Below are 17,829 nucleotides of genomic sequence, written 5' to 3'. Positions count from 1 at the left end.
CTTGTCCGGGCAGCAGTGTCGTTGGCGTCGCATCCCTTCTTGGAGGTGCTGCTTGGTACGCGGTAGATCGGAGCTTCAGGCTGTGGTGATTTGTTTCCGGAGGGTGCAGTGGTCGCGGGTCTTCCGCGCTTTGTCGAGCTGCCGCTGTTGGCATTTGTTTCTTCTTCTTTTTCTTTTGGGCGTGATGTGCTGCTCGCCCCAGCATTGCGATGTGTACAATGATGGTTTGCTTTGGAATACAAAGTGGGAGGAAACCCTTTTTCGGTAATGTCACTATGCCAGGTTGGAAAGCAAGAAAATCAAGAAAATGTTAGGTGTTTGGTTTGTTGGGTTATAACATTTTTGTTAGTTAGAGTCAGAGGTAACAACGCTAGTTTGGTTCATAGTATTATTGAAAGTTTGAAACATATCAAAAGGGAAAACACTAGTGTGCTTTTTTTTGTTATGTTAACACATGGATAAGTGTTGATCCGGCGTCCTAGTGTCGCCCCCTCCAGGGGCAAGCCCTAGCCCCCCCCCCCCCCACACACACACATCATCATCTCTCCCCTCTCATATGCTGCCTTTGGAGGTTGCTGCCGGTGAAGAGGACGGTGGGATCCTCTCAGTGGAGGTGCCCAAGTGGAAACAATGGATGTTAGTAGAAATTAGCGGCATGGCATGGCGGGTCTCATTTGGCCTCGTGTGTGGAGTCCCGCGACTTCTCGTGGCTCAATCCGACTATCTTGTGTCCATGCGAGTTGTTTTTGCGGTGCTAGCGGAGCTGCCGGTGGCAGATCGTGGTAGTGTGAGGCGTTGTTGTGGCGAAGTGGCCCATGTGGTTGATCCGCCTTAGGCCAATGGTCATTCCTAGATCTATATTTGCTATCACTTGTGATAGGGGTGCGAGGCTATCAAAGCATCCCCAATGTGGGATGTTGGCTGTGCTATTGACCTTCCTCTCTTGTTAAACGATATGTGATCAGTGTCCCATTTGCTACTTGGGTGCCCTTTGCTCCACAAGCCACTCTTGTTGGTAATGTCCACGTCAAAGTCGTGCACGCCGGCATCATCATTTTTGGATTAGAAAGTGAAAGCGACAACACATGTGACTTTGTGTTTGGTGGTGCTTTCTTGAGTGTCTAGTCTCGAGCTTTGTGATGAAACACCTATGTTTGGCCTTAATTGGTTTATTAGCAACGACGGTGTCACATTATTCCCTTGTTCAAGGCATTGGCTGGATGTTGCTCGCACGTGATCTTTAATTTATGATCCAACTTTAAGTGGTTGGATTCGGCAACAGGCAGCGCTTGTGCGTTGTTTATTTCATGAAGGTGCTGCTTTTGGAGAATCATTCTTGCATCCATGTGCGTCAAGGGATGGTCGGTGTTGCTACTTGTTGCAAATCACCGTTGCTTTTTCTCTTTTAGTTTCTAAATATTTGATTATATGCATCCTCGATATAGTGACGTTGTTGCAAATGTCAGTTCTAACTGATACCTTCGTGACTTTTTATATATTATCCACTATTGAAAAACCAAGAGTGCATCTTATGAACCTCTATTCGGTTTTGGTAATTAACTAAATTAACAAACCAATTATGTACCAATATTTTTTCAAATTTATTGTAGAAAATCAGTTCTCATATTTGAGTGGCAACATCACCTACTTTTTGTTCCTTCAAGTGGTTGCCCACCTGCTCCGTATGTGGTCCATAGTAAAATCTCTACAAGGACTTATATTTAGGAACGGAGGGAGTACTTTATAGTCTTTTGGTTAAGCCAAGATTTATATTTGAGTTCAGGACATTTTGTACAATAATGAGGGGTGCTTGAACCCAAAGATAAGATCCTCAACCAAAATCCTCATGTATTGCACTATTGCCACTCAACTTGTCAGTTTTTCATTGCCTTGGTACTTCCGAGTTTTTCCATCTAGCACTACCGAAGTACCGAGTTTGTGGCCACAACTACTACCTAAACTAGTTACTAGGAGTAGTAGTGGGTCTTTTCTTAGACCATCAGTTGGGGTTTGAGAGAGGTAATTAGCAATGCAAAACTAGGTTGTGGAATGGGGCTACGGAGAAGGGGAGCACAATGAAGGAGGAGCAAAATGAGAAACAAATACATTCTCTTTAAGATGAGCGGGTGATTTTTAATTTTTTAAATGATGAAGAAAGAGGGATCATGAAGAAGAAGGAGGCCAATGAAAACCATACATTAGAAGAAACAAAACATTCAAAAGGCATTGTATATAATTATGAAGGAATACTTGCTAGTATAATGAAATGACAACAAGATACAAAGCTAACAGAAAAGAAAATCAAAAAGCATACTTGTCACCTTATTCCTTGGACTACATTGTTGCTTAGCAAAGCTTGAAATTTGCACTAAATCACCGGTAAGGCAACGGGATATTTACAAATGCCCCGTCATAATAGGCTCTGAAGACCGGAGAGCGGCCTTCCTGGACGCAGCGGCAGCTGATCGTAGATATCCTGCCGCTCGTCCAATTGAGGTGATCCGTGCGCTGAAATCATTTCAAGTGCGGTAAGTGAGATACAGCGGCTGATACAATGGAATACATTGGTCTTGTGGGTTTCGGCTCTGACTTGGACGGGCCCTTTTCGTTTACCCCCACACCTGGGCCCTGTCCTGTGTCTCCTCCCAATCCCCTCCCCCCTGTTCGCGCAAGCTCCGGATCTGAGCATGGCGACCCCTGGAACGACGACGACGACGTTGCCCTCTGGGTGAGTAGATTTCTGCTCTTATCATTGTTTTTACTTTGGCTCAAGGGCTCACGAGTCCTCCGGCGCTTCCTGTACAACCTTTGGTTCGGGGGGCGGAGTTGTGGCGTCGGCAGGTTCCAGCGAGGGGGCACGCACTGTCGACTCATGCAGCGCGATTCAGTCGTACCGCCCCGGTGTCCCGACTGCGACAAACACCATCATCCGCGTGGGGTGGAAGCGCAGGTACCTAATTCATCTCTTTCTGACTGCACAGAGCCGCAATTCGTTGTGAATTTTTTTGATTGTGCTTTCATATATCCTTTTCGGGATTCCACTTCTAGTACTCCTTCCGTTTCGAATTACTTGTCTTGGATTTGTCTAGATACGGATGTATCTAGACTCATTTTAGTGCTAGATACCTCCGTATCTAGATAAATCCAAGACAAGTAATTCAGAACGGAGGGAGTACTAGTGATTGCATCTTAAACCTATGCAGTTTGGTCTGAAGCCAAGTTTATTCTAGACATTGAAAGAAAATGTGTGAGTTATCATGTGAGCATCTACATCTCTCCGTGCATAGAAAATGATAACGAAAACACTCTGGATGGACTAGTAGTAGCAGTGGGATTACTAGTGCTTGCAGGATTATTGTCTCCGGACGATCTTAGCCTAATGCATTGTGGATGGTTTTTATTTGCCATGTGGGTGTAAAGTTTTTAAGCACCAGGAGTGTAGATAACCGGGGATTTAGACATAGTATAGTCGTGATTTTGGTGTGGGTAATTTTTCAAACAATTTATCCTGTTTGTTTGTTTTAGTTACATTTTTTAATTCAAGTGATCGTGTATACTAAAATGCAGGCCAAGAGGCCCACGCGGCCCAGATGAGAGGGCAGTAGTAGTTGATCGTGTGCCGGCGCTGGAAGCTGCAATCCGAGGATTCACTGGTAGGGTGACCGAGGTTGTTGTCAACCCGACGCTTGGTACAGTATTTGATTCGCTTGCAGAGGCGTATGAGTTCTACAATCTGTATTCATGGGAGGTTGGCTTTGGGATTCGTTACGGCAAGAGCGGGCAGAATGTCAATGGGACCAAATGCATGCAGGAGATCGTCTGTGGGTGTGCTGTAAGTTTCTGTAATTGGTTTCTTCTGTTTATGCTTCATATGTTCAATTACTTGCATTATTCAAAAACAGCTGACCTTTGAATGTCAATTGCTTGCTTTGAATACAAATCCAGAGGAAACCAGAGAGGGAGAACAGCTCATCGATTAGGAGCAACTGCGTTGCCATGATTCGTCTGCACCGGACAGACGACGGGGGGTGGTATGTGTCGGAAAACCGTGCTTCCCACAACCATGTGTTGCTTAGGACCTGTGCTGAGAAGCTGCACTGTCCATCGCACCGGCACATTGACACATACACAAAGGATCTGGTGAAACAGCTGCGGCAGAACAATGTTAATCTGGGGAAGGTTTACAGTATCATTGGCAGTCTGTTTGGCAGAATGGAGAACGTACCGTTTACAAAGAGATGCCTTAGAAGTTTTTGTGGGAAGCTTAGTACGGAGCAGACGGACAATGATGTGCGCAAGACTATGGTTGCATTCTCTGAGCTTGGGGCAAATGATCCGGAGTTTTCGTATGTTGTTGAGGTTGACAAAGAAAGCAAGATAAAAACACTGCTGTGGACTAACGGCAGGAGCAAGATGCAGTACCACAATTTTGGGGATGTCATAACATTTGACACTACTTACAAGACAAACCTCTACGACATGCCCTTTGGCGTCTTCGTTGGGGTGAACAATCACTTCCAGAGTATAATCATGGGTGGTGTCATGATGAGGGAGGAAACAATTGAGAGTTTTAATTGGGTATTCACCGAATTCGTTAGGCTGATGGGTGGCAAGCCTCCAAAAACAATTCTGACAGGTTGGTTGCTCTCACGCGATGCCATGCTCTGCCCCCTCTTTTCCGCTTGATAGGGTTTTCCAATTGTAGCTAGTGTGAGGTGCGTGTCTTTGCTACGTACATGTGCAATGGCCGATTACACATTTTTTAGATCAAGCACGAGCAATGCTATTCAACAGACGATGCCAGATACCACACATCGGTGGTGCAAGTGGCATGTGCTTCGGAAGGCGAAGGAGCACCTCGGGCCGCACTACACTAAACGCAGTGATTTTAGGGCTACGTTACACAAGGTGGTTAATGAGATGCTCACTATTGACGAGTTCGAAGAGGCCTGGGCCGGACTACTTGACAGATACAAGCTTCATAACAACACGTTTTTGATCCAAATATTTGAGGTTAGGCACAAGTGGGCGAAGCCTTATTTTAGTGGCAAATTTTGCGCAAAGCAAACCAGTACGCAAAGGAGCGAAAGCGCGAACCATCTGTTGAAGGGCTACATCCCGCCTGCATGCCCGATGAACCTTTTTGTGAAGCAGTACAGCAAGCTGCAGTTTGATCGGGAGGCTGAAGAAGGGTTCCAAGAGAAGAGAACCAGGCTGGTACGTGCAACAACGAATTTTTGCAGCCATATGCATCCGTCCTGGGAGGGTTCCATTGCTGCTAATCATTTTTGTTGTCTTATGGCAGGGTGGTGTAGTTCTCGGATACAATTTCCCATTGGAGGAGCATGCGAGCCAAGTATATACCCGGACGATGTACGAGATGTTTGGTCAGGCTTTGTATCGGGCAGGTAGGTATGATGTTGAGGAAGTAGAGCGGGGCGTGAGGTACCACGTGAGACACGTTGAAGCCGAGAAACGGGAAAAGTGGTGCCGCGAGATGCATGTGGTCTATGTTCACGATGGAGGGGCTCGTTACACATGCGAATGTGGGCTGTTTGAACACATGGGGATGCTCTGTTGTCATGCTATCAAGGTTAGTTCCTATAGCTTCGGCTGTTGTCGGGGGCATTGGATGAACTGCATTCTTTCCATTGTTTGTGGTTGAATGTTTGTGTTTAGATGTTCCTTCTCCCCTGTCTCAATACCCAGGTTTTGATTCATTTGGGGGTCAGGAAGATACCGCGTGCTCATGTCATGAAGAGGTGGACTATAGATGCCCGAGACAACTTGCCGCTGCACCTCCTCCATTATCAAAAAGATCAAGGGCCTCCGCGGTTGTCATCATACAGACATACGGCGCTACACCTCACTGCCCTCGAGTTTGTGCAGCTTGGTGATAGCAACGTTGATGCGTTCGATAGAGCAATTGACATTTTGAATGCAGGCAAGGCGGAGCTGTCAGTTCTGGCAGCGACCAAGGATGGCAAAAGTTTGGTGGACCAAACTCAGGTTGGTGACTCAGCCAGTCCGACGCATGCTCTGGATGGTGGCGGTTCTCGCGTAGATGATATGTCCTCTGAGATGTTCGTCTCCACCGAGTGTGGTCTTAGCTCTGTTTCTGGGGGTGCTGGGTCTAGTAGTTCATTGTCGATGCTGCTAGCGCCGGATAGGAAGAAGCAAAAGGGCAGACCGACTACGGCGAGGGACAAGCCTGGATACGAGGTCCAAGACAAACGTTCAAGGTTCTGTACGGTTTGTAGGGAGAAGGGGCACAAGAGCACGACGTGCCCCCGCAGGGGTGATCTTCCAAAGAAGCCTCGCAAAATTCCTACATGTGGCAATTGTGGTGTTGCTGGGCACAAGAAAACAAGTTGTTTCAACCCGGTGTTGCCGTTTGTGAAGAGTCCTCGAGACGGACCAGTCGAGTGATTCCTGGTGTGATTTCAAATGATCCACTGGTGGTGCTGATGTTATTTGGATGATATGCTTATGTAAAATGAAATGTGGCAGAACTCAATAAAAGTATAGTTGGACTAGTGATTCCTGAGCGGTGTAGTGAGACATGTGGTTTTTTTAGGCCTTTGTGTGTTGTCTGCATTGTCTTTGTTTGAACCTATGATCTGTATTTTCAGAAATCATTGTGCATTGTTCTGCTGTTAAATTTCTCTGTCGTCCGAAATGCTTACGTGTCCTGTGTTTTCAAACTCTGGGAGTTTTTCCAACCTATGATTATTTTGTCCTCTTTTTACCGAGAGGGATCCACTGTCGGTGGAAATTATGATGCATATCGAGTTTCCACATCTATGGCCGTCTATCAGGTCGCCTGTGACATGGGAGGTACAGGCGAACGAATGACGGGTCGTATCTCCATGCGCTGGAGGTCTGATTGGCTTGGGGTTTGAACATTTGAATTCGTGTGTGGTTTTGGCTATTTAAAAGCCTGGATTGCTGATGCTCCTGGTTTGTTTTCCTCTCCCCACCATTCTCTATCCCTCGTAGATCGTGCTTGTGGTTTGTACTCCTGGCTTCCATGGCGCCTCCTGCAGCGTTCTCCTCCCTAGTTGGTTTTGGCTCCCTGCTTCGTCCGCACTTCAGGTTCCAGCGGAGGGCAGCGGCTGTGAGAGCCCGTGGGTTGATGAAACGCCCACGTAGGACTGTTCTAGCACGTACTGCTGTGGCCACCAACAAGGTGAGTTTTCCCCCGATTGTTTGACAAAAAACTTGTTTTTGTTCCACATATAGACATTGTTTCCTAACTGATCATCATTTTTCCTACATGAAAACTATATCGATGGGGGGCTACATGAAAACTGATCGCCAAGCCCGCGCCAACAAGTAGCACTCGTGCTCTGCCCCGGCCCCTAGTTCATATCATACCATTGCCGATCTAGCGCTGGTTGGTCGAGACCAAATCACGAAGGCCAGGTACAGACTCCATCTCATCCCCTCGTCCATTGTGTGGGTTTTTTCTTTTGTTCATGCTTCCCTTTGAACGTTGTGCCGTCGTTTTGCATCTCTTGTTGACCGATTCGAGCACTTTTGTGCTGGATGCTTGCAAATCCTGCTCGAGCGCTGCGACGACCGGCAGCAACTCGTCCACGCTGCCGAGCGCGAACGATACGGTGCGCGCCCCTCCGGCGCCCGCAGGGGCGGACCCAGAGAGGAAATGATCAGGTGTCCTAGCATATAACTCGGGTAGAACCTGGTAGGAAATCCGTGCGAATGGGCGATGGCAGCTCGCGTCCGCTGACTTCTAGTTTTGTTAGGGATGTCGTTAGGTTGGGGACAGGTGACAGAGAGATCCCATTCCCGCACGAGCCGAGCTGTGCGGATCGGGAAATCCTGCGGTATGTCTTTCCGAGCTCAGGAAATCCGCAGGGTTTAAAAATGTTCCTATTGTAAATTTGCTGTTTGTATGTCTTTCCGTTTCACAGCGTGTTGATCCTCTGATGGGACCTGTTTCCTTGTGCAGGTGGTAGAGTATCTGAGTGCAATCATGCATGCACATGTGTGCTCTGTTGGTGAGGAGAAATATGAATTTGAGGAACCACGTTGAGTCTTGTATGACTAGTGTGCTTGCGATGATCAACAATCGTAATGAAAACAATGTCAATTCAGTCAATGAGATGCTCGGTTGTGCAATTTCACAAGTTGGAGATGTCAAGTTGCGTGTCGTTGGTGGTGAGATTTGCTTCGTTGATAGCAATGTTGACGCGAGGGGCACCAATGTTGATCATGGTTAGTTGGCGGGCTCGTTAACCAATGTGCATTTGAATCTATTTTGTGCGCCGTATCTTGCCTAACGAATTCATTCCAGCAGGCGGTCAGGATGTTCCTCATGATGTTAAAGGGAAAGCGAATGTGCCTTACGCAGCAGGTTTGTGCATCATGCCCTCTACATTGTTATGTTTGTTAACCTGATGCCGGGTGGTCACACAGATATCCTAATCTGGTCATATTCACAGGGCCATCCACTAGTAGGCTCGTGAACCCAACTCTTCGGAAGCGACTTGGCACGGACTTAGTGGGCAGCTTTGGTGCTCCCTCTGGTGAGTCCCTTAGTTATTGCTCTGTTTTTTAACATACCATGAATAGACATGATTAGAACAAGTTTTTGGTCTGGAGAGTGAATTTTTTTTTATGTTGTAGCTGTGGAGCACAATGTTGGGAATGCTTTTGCTCCTGGTGGGCACATTGATATGATGCCTAGTGCACGACACCTCTTTGGACCATTCCCAAGCCCAGATAGCCTTGACTTGAATCGACGGAACTCGCTAAGAGAAGGTGGTTCAGCCAGCAGTGGACTTGGTAAGATTCCTATCAACCAGTCTCTCCGCGCGGTCGTGTGAAAAATGTTTATACAATGGCAACTCAAAATCTCACTGTTTGCGGATGTGGCACTGTTTCTTTTGTAGGGAATGTTGCTAGGCGTCTTGATTTAAATTTGGGGAATGATGTTCGGGACTTCATAAACGGGACACCAATTGTTGGGCAAGTCGCCCCGGTGGATGTTGACATGAGCCTAACAATTGGTCGTTCCCCTACTGCAAATTTGCACCCCCGCCGTATGTGCCCCCTACCACAATTCTGTAGTTCCTATTGTTGCTACATTTCGACATACATGAGTGATTGGTTGAATCGATTTGATTTGTTGGTGACTGTGTCAAGATTGCCTTTTTTGTATGTGTCAAGAGCTCGCGCAAAGCACCTTGCTTGGATGGTTTGGTGCAGCCCGTCAGCTAAATGCTACAGGATGACCACAGACTACTCGATTGCAAACCCAATTGGAGTAGCTGTTTCTGAGATGGAGGGGAAGAGAAGGGATGAGCGTTTCTATGCAAGGGCCACGGATTCGACGTTCAATGATCTTTCTAGGTATGTGAACCGGGTTCCATTTGTTTCGCCATTGATTTCGATGCTAACTGGACTGAACCTTGTGTGACCCTTTGGACCTCCATATATCATATCATGACCCTTTCAAAAAATGGAACTCCTTGTGCAGGGTGTGGTTCAAGCATCCGCATCCATCTCTACTGAAAATGACTGGGGAGGAAGTGATAGAAGAGTTCTGTATAGATAATACACTTGCAAAGAAGGGGTTGGAATCAATCCTGCGTTTGGGGATCTGTCCCCTGGCATCAGGAAGACTAATCATTGGACTGGATTGGGCGGTGAGTGTTGCTGTACTCAAATTTACATTTTTTCCTTTGGTTCGTTGAGTATACCAGTTCTTGATTCAATGTGATTCTCTCATGTGGGTAGTTCAAATTTGCATACACAAACTCGTGCTGGAGGAGTGAGGACGTCCATGCTATGTTTACTCAGCTACCACTAGGGGTGGCCTGTGTCCTGGTTAGTGCTATTGTTGGCGTCTTTGATGCTTTCGTATAGTATGTCGTTAGTGCTATTGGGCGGTGTGTGTCGGGGTTTTGTCCTAAGCCATGCTTGTGCGTGTATAGTATGTCGTCTCACTAACTCGTTCAATGTGCCGCAGACTGCTTCAGTTGCATTGAAGAAGAAGCTCCTTCGGGCTGTCCTCACGATGGTGGGTAACGATGGCAGTGTGCCCTGTCGTGTCGAACCATAAGTGACATCCTGGAAATAATCAAAAGACTCCCGGCGCTATGTATTTTGCAAGTAGGCGCATGATGGTTTCGTTGTGGTTCAGTAATCCACATGATTAATCTTAGGGGGGTCGTCGTGTCTTCGATCTATGAACATATCTGCTACTCCATGCTTCTAGTGTGAGGGACATAAATTATTGTAATATTCTGCATATTGTCGACCACCCTGTGATTGCCTTGCAAGTGTTTCTGAACCTAAATTATTGTAATGATATGGGTCAGTATATGGGAATCCTGCTACATTATTTTGTGTGAAGCTATTATTGTGTTTTACTGGTACTGCGTTTGTTTTGCTATTGACAAATGTGGGAGGTAGGATTGCAAACATGTGGTTTTGGAAACTGCATTCATTGTGTGATAGTGCTCTGGTTGCATAACAGATGAATGACGATGTGTGTGGAGATCTCTACGTGTGTATATCATTCTGGTGCCAATTCTTTGTTGTGCCCCTGATCATAACTAAAAAAGTATAAAATATTTTAGATTGTGTGGGAGGAAACCTACAAGAAAAAGCTTTGGGTAAAATCCTACCACAACTTAGCTGTGTGATTGTGCTCTGGTTGGGTGTTTTTAGTAGTGTTCTGCATAAATGATGGGGAGGTTTGGGACTTCTGGGGCTTTTTGGATTGGATGTGTCACAGTAAAAATCGTGCCGGATGGGCTACAGTACAAACAAGGAAATGTGCACACCGGCCATCTCCTTCCGTAATTCAGAACTGCCACACCCGTTCCACGGGCGTTTCCATTCACATGATCATTTAGTATATATTGGTTAACTCGGTCAGGCCCCAGGTGTGGCTGATATTCAAAACCCAAGTGTTTTGCTGAAAATGCTGGTTCATTCAGTCACTGCCCCACCACTCATCTGAAAAACATTCTCCCAGGGGGGGATTTATTTCTATGTCCTCGACTGATTGCATTGTGAAAAACGGATAAAAATCATAAGTTACATGGTTTTTTATTTTGCACATAGCTACGCCAAATGTAATTGCTGAAGGAAATATGCCCTAGAGGCAATAATAAAGTTATTATTTATTTCTTTATATCATGATAAATGTTTATTATTCATGCTAGAATTGTATTAACCGGAAACATAATACATGTGTGAATACATAGACAAACAAAGTGTCACTAGTATGCCTCTACTTGACTAGCTCGTTAATCAAAGATGGTTATGTTTCCTAACCATAGACAAAGAGTTGTCATTTGATTAACGGGATCACATCATTAGTTAAATGATCTGATTGACATGACCCATTTCATTAGCTTAGCACCCGATCGTTTACTATGTTGCTATTGCTTTCTTCATGACTTATACATGTTCCTATGACTATGAGATTATGCAACTCCCGTTTGCCGGAGGAACACTTTGTGTGCTACCAAACGTCACAACGTAACTGGGTGATTATAAAGGAGCTCTACAGGTGTCTCCAAAGGTAAATGTTGGGTTGGCGTATTTCGAGATTAGGATTTGTCACTCCGATTGTCGGAGAGGTATCTCTGGGCCCTCTCGGTAATGCACATCACATAAGCCTTGCAAGCATTGCAACTAATGAGTTAGTTGCGAGATGATGTATTACGAAACGAGTAAAGAGACTTGCCGGTAACGAGATTGAACTAGGTATTGGATACCGACGATCGAATCTCGGGCAAGTAACATACCGATGACAAAGGGAACAACGTATGTTGTTATGCGGTCTGACCGATAAAGATCTTCATAGAATATGTAGGAGCCAATATGGGCATCCAGGTCCCGCTATTGGTTATTGACCGGAGACGTGTCTCGGTCATGTCTACATTGTTCTCGAACCCGTAGGGTCCGCACGCTTAAGGTTTCGATGACAGTTATATTATGAGTTTATGAGTTTTGATGTACCGAAGGAGTTCGGAGTCCTGGATGAGATCGGGGACATGACGAGGAGTCTCAAAATGGTCGAGACGTAAAGATCGATATATTGTACGACTATATTCGGACATCGGAAAGGTTCCGAGTGATTCGGGTATTTTTCGGAGTACCGGGTAGTTACGGGAGAAGCAATGGGCCTTGATGGGCTTTAGTGGGAAGAGGAGAAAGGGCCAAGGGGCTGCTGCGCCCCCCCCCCTCCCCTCTGGTCCGAATTGGACTAGGGAAAAGGGGGCCGGCCACCTTTCCTTCTCCTCCACTTCCTTCTCCCTTCCTCCCCTCTTGGTGGACTCCTACTAGGACTTGGAGTCCTAGTAGCTACTAGGACTTGGAGTCCTAGTAGGACTCCACATCCTGGCCGCACCAAGCCTTGGCCGGCCTCCTCCTCCTCCATCCTTTATATACAGGGGCAGGGGGCACCCCATAGACACACAAGTTGATCTTCGTGATCGTTCCTTAGCCGTGTGTGGTGCCCCCCTCCACTATATTCCACCTCGGTCATATTGTAGCGGTGCTTAGGCGAAGCCCTGCGACAAGAGAACATCAAGATCGTCACCACGCCGTCGTGCTGACGGAACTCCTCCCCGACGCTTTGCTGGATCGGAGCCCGGGGATCGTCATCGAGCTGAACGTGTGCTAGAACTCGGAGGTGACGTAGTTTCGGTGCTTGATCGGTCGGGCCGTGGAGACGCACGACTACATCAACCAAACGCTTCCGTTGTCGATCTATAAGGGTACATAGATTACACTCTCCCCTCTTGTTGCTATGCATCACCATGATCTTGCGTGTGCGTAGGAAATTTTTTGAAATTACTATGTTCCCCAACAGTGGCATCCGAGCCTAGGTTTTATATGTTGATGTTATATGCACGAGTAGAACACAAGTGAGTTGTGGGCGATATAAGTCATACTGCTTACCAGCATGTCATACTTTGGTTCGGCGGTATTGTTGGACGAAGCGGCCCGAACCAACATTACACGTACGCTTACGCGAGACCGGTTCTCCCGACGTGCTTTGCACAGAGGTGGCTTGCGGGTGACAGTTTCTCCAACTTTAGTTGAACCGAGTGTGGCTACGCCCGGTCCTTGCGAAGGTTAAAACAGCACCAACTTGACAAACTATCGTTGTGGTTTTGATGCGTGGGTAAGATTGGTTCTTGCTTAAGCCCGTAGCAGCCACGTAAAACTTGCAACTACAAAGTAGAGGACGTCTAACTTGTTTTTGCAGGGCATGTTGTGATGTGATATGGTCAAGACATGATGCTAAATTTTATTGTATGAGATGATCATGTTTTGTAACCGAGTTATCGGCAACTGGCAGGAGCCATATGGTTGTCGCTTTATTGTATGCAATGCAATCGCGCTGTAATGCTTTACTTTATCACTAAGCGGTAGCGATAGTCGTAGAAGCATAAGATTGGAAAGACAACAACGATGCTACGATGGAGATCAAGGTGTCGCGCCGGTGAAGATGGTGATCACGACGGTGCTTCGAAGATGGAGATCACAAGCACAAGATGATGATGGCCATATCATATCACTTATATTGATTGCATGTGATGTTTATCTTTTATGCATCTTATCTTGCTTTGATTGACGGTAGCATTATAAGATGATCTCTCACTAATTATCAAGAAGTGTTCTCCCTGAGTATGCACCATTGCGAAAGTTCTTCGTGCTAAGACACCACGTGATGATCGGGTGTGATAGGCTCTACGTTCAAATACAACGGGTGCAAAATAGTTGCACACGCGGAATACTCAGGTTATACTTGACGAGCCAAGCATATACAGATATGGCCTCGGAACACGGAGACCGAAAGGTCGAGCATGAATCATATAGTAGATATGATCAACATAGTGATGTTCACCAATGAAACTACTCCATCTCACGTGATGATCGGACATGGTTTAGTTGATTTGGATCACGTGATCACTTAGAGGATTAGAGGGATGTCTATCTAAGTGGGAGTTCTTAAGTAATATGATTAAATTGAACTTAAATTTATCATGAACTTAGTCCTGGTAGTATTTTGCAAATTATGTTGTAGATCAATAGCTCGCGTTGTTGCTTCCCTGTGTTTATTTTGATATGTTCCTAGAGAAAATTGTGTTGAAAGATGTTAGTAGCAATGATGCGGATTGGATCTGTGATCTGAGGTTTATCCTCATTGCTGCACAGAAAAATTATGTCCTTGATGCACCGCTAGGTGACAGACCTATTGCAGGAGCAGATGCAGACGTTATGAACGTTTGGCTAGCTCAATATGATGACTACTTGATAGTTTAGTGCACCATGCTTAATGGCTTAGAATCGGGACTTCAAAGACGTTTTAAACGTCATGGACCATATGAGATGTTCCAGGAGTTGAAGTTAATATTTCAAGCAAATACCCGAGTTGAGAGATATGAAGTCTCCAACAAGTTATATAGCTAAAAGATGGAGGAGAATCGCTCAACTAGTGAGCATGTGCTCAGATTGTCTGGGTACTACAATCGCTTGAATCAAGTGGGAGTTAATCTTCCAGATAAGATAGTGATTGACATAATTCTCTAGTCACCATCACCAAGTTAGTAGAACTTCATGATGAACTATAATATGCAAGGGATAACAGAAACAACTCCCAAGCTCTTCGTGATGCTGAAATCAACGAAGGTGGAAATCAAGAAAAACATCAAGTGTTGATGGTTGACAAGACCACTAGTTTCAAGAAAAGGGCAAAGGGAAGAAGGGGAACTTCAAGAAGAACGACAAGCAAGTTGCTGCTCAAGTGAAGAAGCCCAAGTCTGATCCTAAGCCTGAGACTAAGTGCTTCTACTGCAAAGGGACTGGTCACTGGAAGCAGAACTACCCCAAGTGATTGGCGGATAAAAAGGATGGCAAAGTGAACATAAGTATATTTGATATACATATTATTGATGTGTACTTTACTAGTGTTTATAGCAACCCCTTAGTATTTGATACTAGTTCAGTTGCTAAGATTAGTAACTCGAAACGGGAGTTACAGAATAAACAGAGACTACTTAAGGGTGAAGTAACGATGTGTGTTGGAAGTGGCTCCAAAATTGATATGATCATCATCGCACACTCCCTATACTTTCGGGATTAGTGTTGAACCTAAATAAATGTTATTTGGTGTTTGCGTTGAGCATGAATATGATTTGATCATGTTTATTGTAATACGGTTATTCATTTAAGTAAAAGAATAAATTGTTGTTCTGTTTACATGAATAAAACCTTATATGGTTACACACCCAATGAAAATGGTTCATTGGATCTCGATCGTAGTGATACACATATTCATAATATTGAAACCAAAAGATGCAAAGTTAATAATGATAGTGCAACTTATTTGTGGCACTGCCGTTTAGGTCATATTGGTGTAAAGCGCATGATGAAACTCCATGCTGATGGGCTTTTGGAATCACTTGATTATGAATCACTTGATGCTTGCGAACCATGCCTCATGGGCAAGATGACTAAGACTCCGTTCTCCGGAACAATAGAGCGAGCAACTAACTTATTGGAAATAATACATACTGGTGTATGCGATCCGATGAGTGTTGAGGCTCGCGGCAAGTATCATTATTTTCTGACCTTCACAGATGATTTGAGCAGATATGGGTATATATACTTGATGAAACACAAGTCTGAAACATTTGAAAAGTTCAAAGAATTTCAGAGTGAAGTGGAGAATCATCGTAACAAGAAAATAAAAGTTTCTACGATATGATCGCAGAGGTAAAATATTTGAGTTACGAGTTTGGCCTTCAGTTAAAACAATGTGAAATAGTTTCACTACTCACGCCGCCTGGAACACCACAGTGTAATGGTGTGTCCGAACATCGTAACCGTACTTTATTAGATATGGTGCAATCTATGATGTCTCTTGCCGATTTACCACTATCGTTTTGGGGTTATGCATTAGAGACAGCTGTATTCACGTTAAATAGGGCACCATCTAAATCCGTTGAGACGACACTATATGAACTATGGTTTAGCAAGAAACCAAAGTTGTCGTTTCTTAAAAGTTTGGGGTCGTGATGCTTATGTGAAAAAGTTTCGTCCTGATAAGCTCAAACCCAAATCGGAAAAGTGTGTCTTCATAGGATACCCAAAAGTTACTGTTGGGTACACTTTCTATCACAGATCCGAAGACAAGACTTTTGTTGCTAAATTCGGAAACTTTCTGGAGAAGGAGTTTCTCTCGAAAGAAGTGAGTGGGAGGAAAGTAGAACTTGACGAGGTAACTGTACCTGCTCCCTTATTGGAAAGTAGTGCATCACAAAAAATTGTTTCAGTGACACCTACACCAGTTAGTGAGGAAGCTAATGATGATGATCATGAAACTAGAACAAGATACTACTGAACCTCGTAGATCAACCAGAGTGAGATCCGCGCCAGAGTGGTACAGTAATCCTGTTCTGGAAGTCATGCTACTAGATCATGATGAACCTACGAACTATGAAGAAGCGATGGTGAGCCTAGATTCTGCAAAATGGCTTGAAGCCATGAAATCTGAGATAGGATCCATGTATGAGAACAAAGTATGGACTTTGGTTGACTTGCCCGATGATCGGCAAGCAATTGAGAATAAATGGATCTTCAAGAAGAAGACTGACACTGACGGTAATATTACTATCTACAAAGCTCGACTTGTCGCAAAAGGTTTTCGGCAAGTTCAAGGGGTTGACTACGATGAGACCTTCTCACCCGTAGCGATGCTTAAGTCTGTCCGAATCATGTTAGCAATTGCCGCATTTTATGATTATGAAATTTGGCAGATGGATATCAAAACTGCATTCCTGAATGGATTTCTGGAAGAAGAGTTGTATATGATGCAACCAGAAGGTTTTGTCGATCCAAAGGGAGCTAACAAAGTGTGCAAGCTCCAGCGATCCATTTATGGACTGGTGCAAGCCTCTCGGAGTTGGAATAAACGCTTTGATAGTATGATCAAAGCATTTGGTTTTATACAGACTTTTGGAGAAGCATGTATTTACAAGAAAGTGAGTGGGACCTCTATAACATTTCTGATATTATATGTAGATGACATATTACTAATTGGAAACGATATAGAATTTCTGGATAGCATAAAGGGATACTTGAATAAGAGCTTTTCAATGAAAGACCTCGGTGAAGCTACTTACATATTAGGCATTAAGATATATAAAGATAGATCAAGACGCTTGATAAGTTTTTCCAATAAGTACATACCTTGACAAGATTTTGAAGTAGTTCAAAATGGAACAATCAAAGAAGGAGTTCTTGCCTGTGTTGCAAGGTGTGAAGTTGAGTAGGACTCAAAACCCGACCACGGCAGAAGATAGAGAGAGAATGAAAGTCATTCCCTATGCCTCGCCATAGGTTCTATAAAGTATGCCATGCTGTGTACCAGATCTATTGTATACCCTACACTGATTTTGGCAAGGGAAGTACAATAGTGATCTACAAGTAGATCACTGGACAGCGGTCAAAGTTATCCTTAGTGGAATAAGGATATGTTTCTCGATTATGAAGGTGACAAAAAGGTTCGCCGTAAAGGGTTACGTCGATGCAAGTTTTGACACTGATCTGGATGACTCTAAGTCTCAATCTAGATAGATGTTGAAAGTGGGAGCAATTAGTTAGAGTAGCTCCGTGCAGAGCATTGTTGACATAGAAATTTGCAAAATACTTACGGATCTGAATATGACAGACCCGTTGACTAAAATTATCTCACAAGCAAAACATGATCACACCTTAGTACTCTTTGGGTGTTAATCACATAGTGATGTGAACTAGATTACTGACTCTAGTAAA

General features: G+C 44.7%; 1 protein-coding gene across 4 annotated transcripts; it reads left to right on the top strand.

Annotated features, from left to right (window-relative positions):
* Positions 1-2,549: 2,549 nt before the first annotated feature.
* On the top strand, positions 2,550-6,647 carry LOC123190422 (protein FAR1-RELATED SEQUENCE 5). Of its 4 annotated transcripts, none has more exons than XM_044603059.1 (6): positions 2,550-2,728; positions 2,842-2,938; positions 3,568-3,832; positions 3,946-5,217; positions 5,306-5,593; positions 5,710-6,647. In XM_044603059.1, the coding sequence occupies exons 4-6, from the start codon at positions 4,744-4,746 to the stop codon at positions 6,427-6,429; spliced, it is 1,482 nt and encodes a 493-aa protein (XP_044458994.1). In that variant the 5' UTR covers positions 2,550-2,728; positions 2,842-2,938; positions 3,568-3,832; positions 3,946-4,743; the 3' UTR covers positions 6,430-6,647. The 4 variants fall into 4 exon arrangements, with proteins under 4 accessions (XP_044458994.1, XP_044458993.1, XP_044458991.1 ...); XM_044603058.1 differs by having other exon boundaries at positions 2,842-2,950; XM_044603056.1 differs by having other exon boundaries at positions 2,610-2,938.
* Positions 6,648-17,829: the final 11,182 nt, after the last annotated feature.

This window comes from Triticum aestivum, chromosome 2A (assembly GCF_018294505.1).
Source record: "Triticum aestivum cultivar Chinese Spring chromosome 2A, IWGSC CS RefSeq v2.1, whole genome shotgun sequence".
Classification (NCBI taxonomy): Eukaryota; Viridiplantae; Streptophyta; class Magnoliopsida; order Poales; family Poaceae; genus Triticum; species Triticum aestivum.
This window is presented reverse-complemented; position numbering and strand designations above follow the sequence as displayed.

Bases quoted from the DNA above. Each gene is read 5' to 3' on its own strand.
- LOC123190422 (XM_044603059.1), top strand. From the start codon at position 4,744: ATGGCCGATTACACATTTTTTAGATCAAGCACGAGCAATGCTATTCAA. The intron at 5,218-5,305 runs GTACGTGCAACA...GTCTTATGGCAG, and splicing joins AAGAGAAGAGAACCAGGCTG to GGTGGTGTAGTTCTCGGATA. The intron at 5,594-5,709 runs GTTAGTTCCTAT...CTCAATACCCAG, and splicing joins TCTGTTGTCATGCTATCAAG to GTTTTGATTCATTTGGGGGT.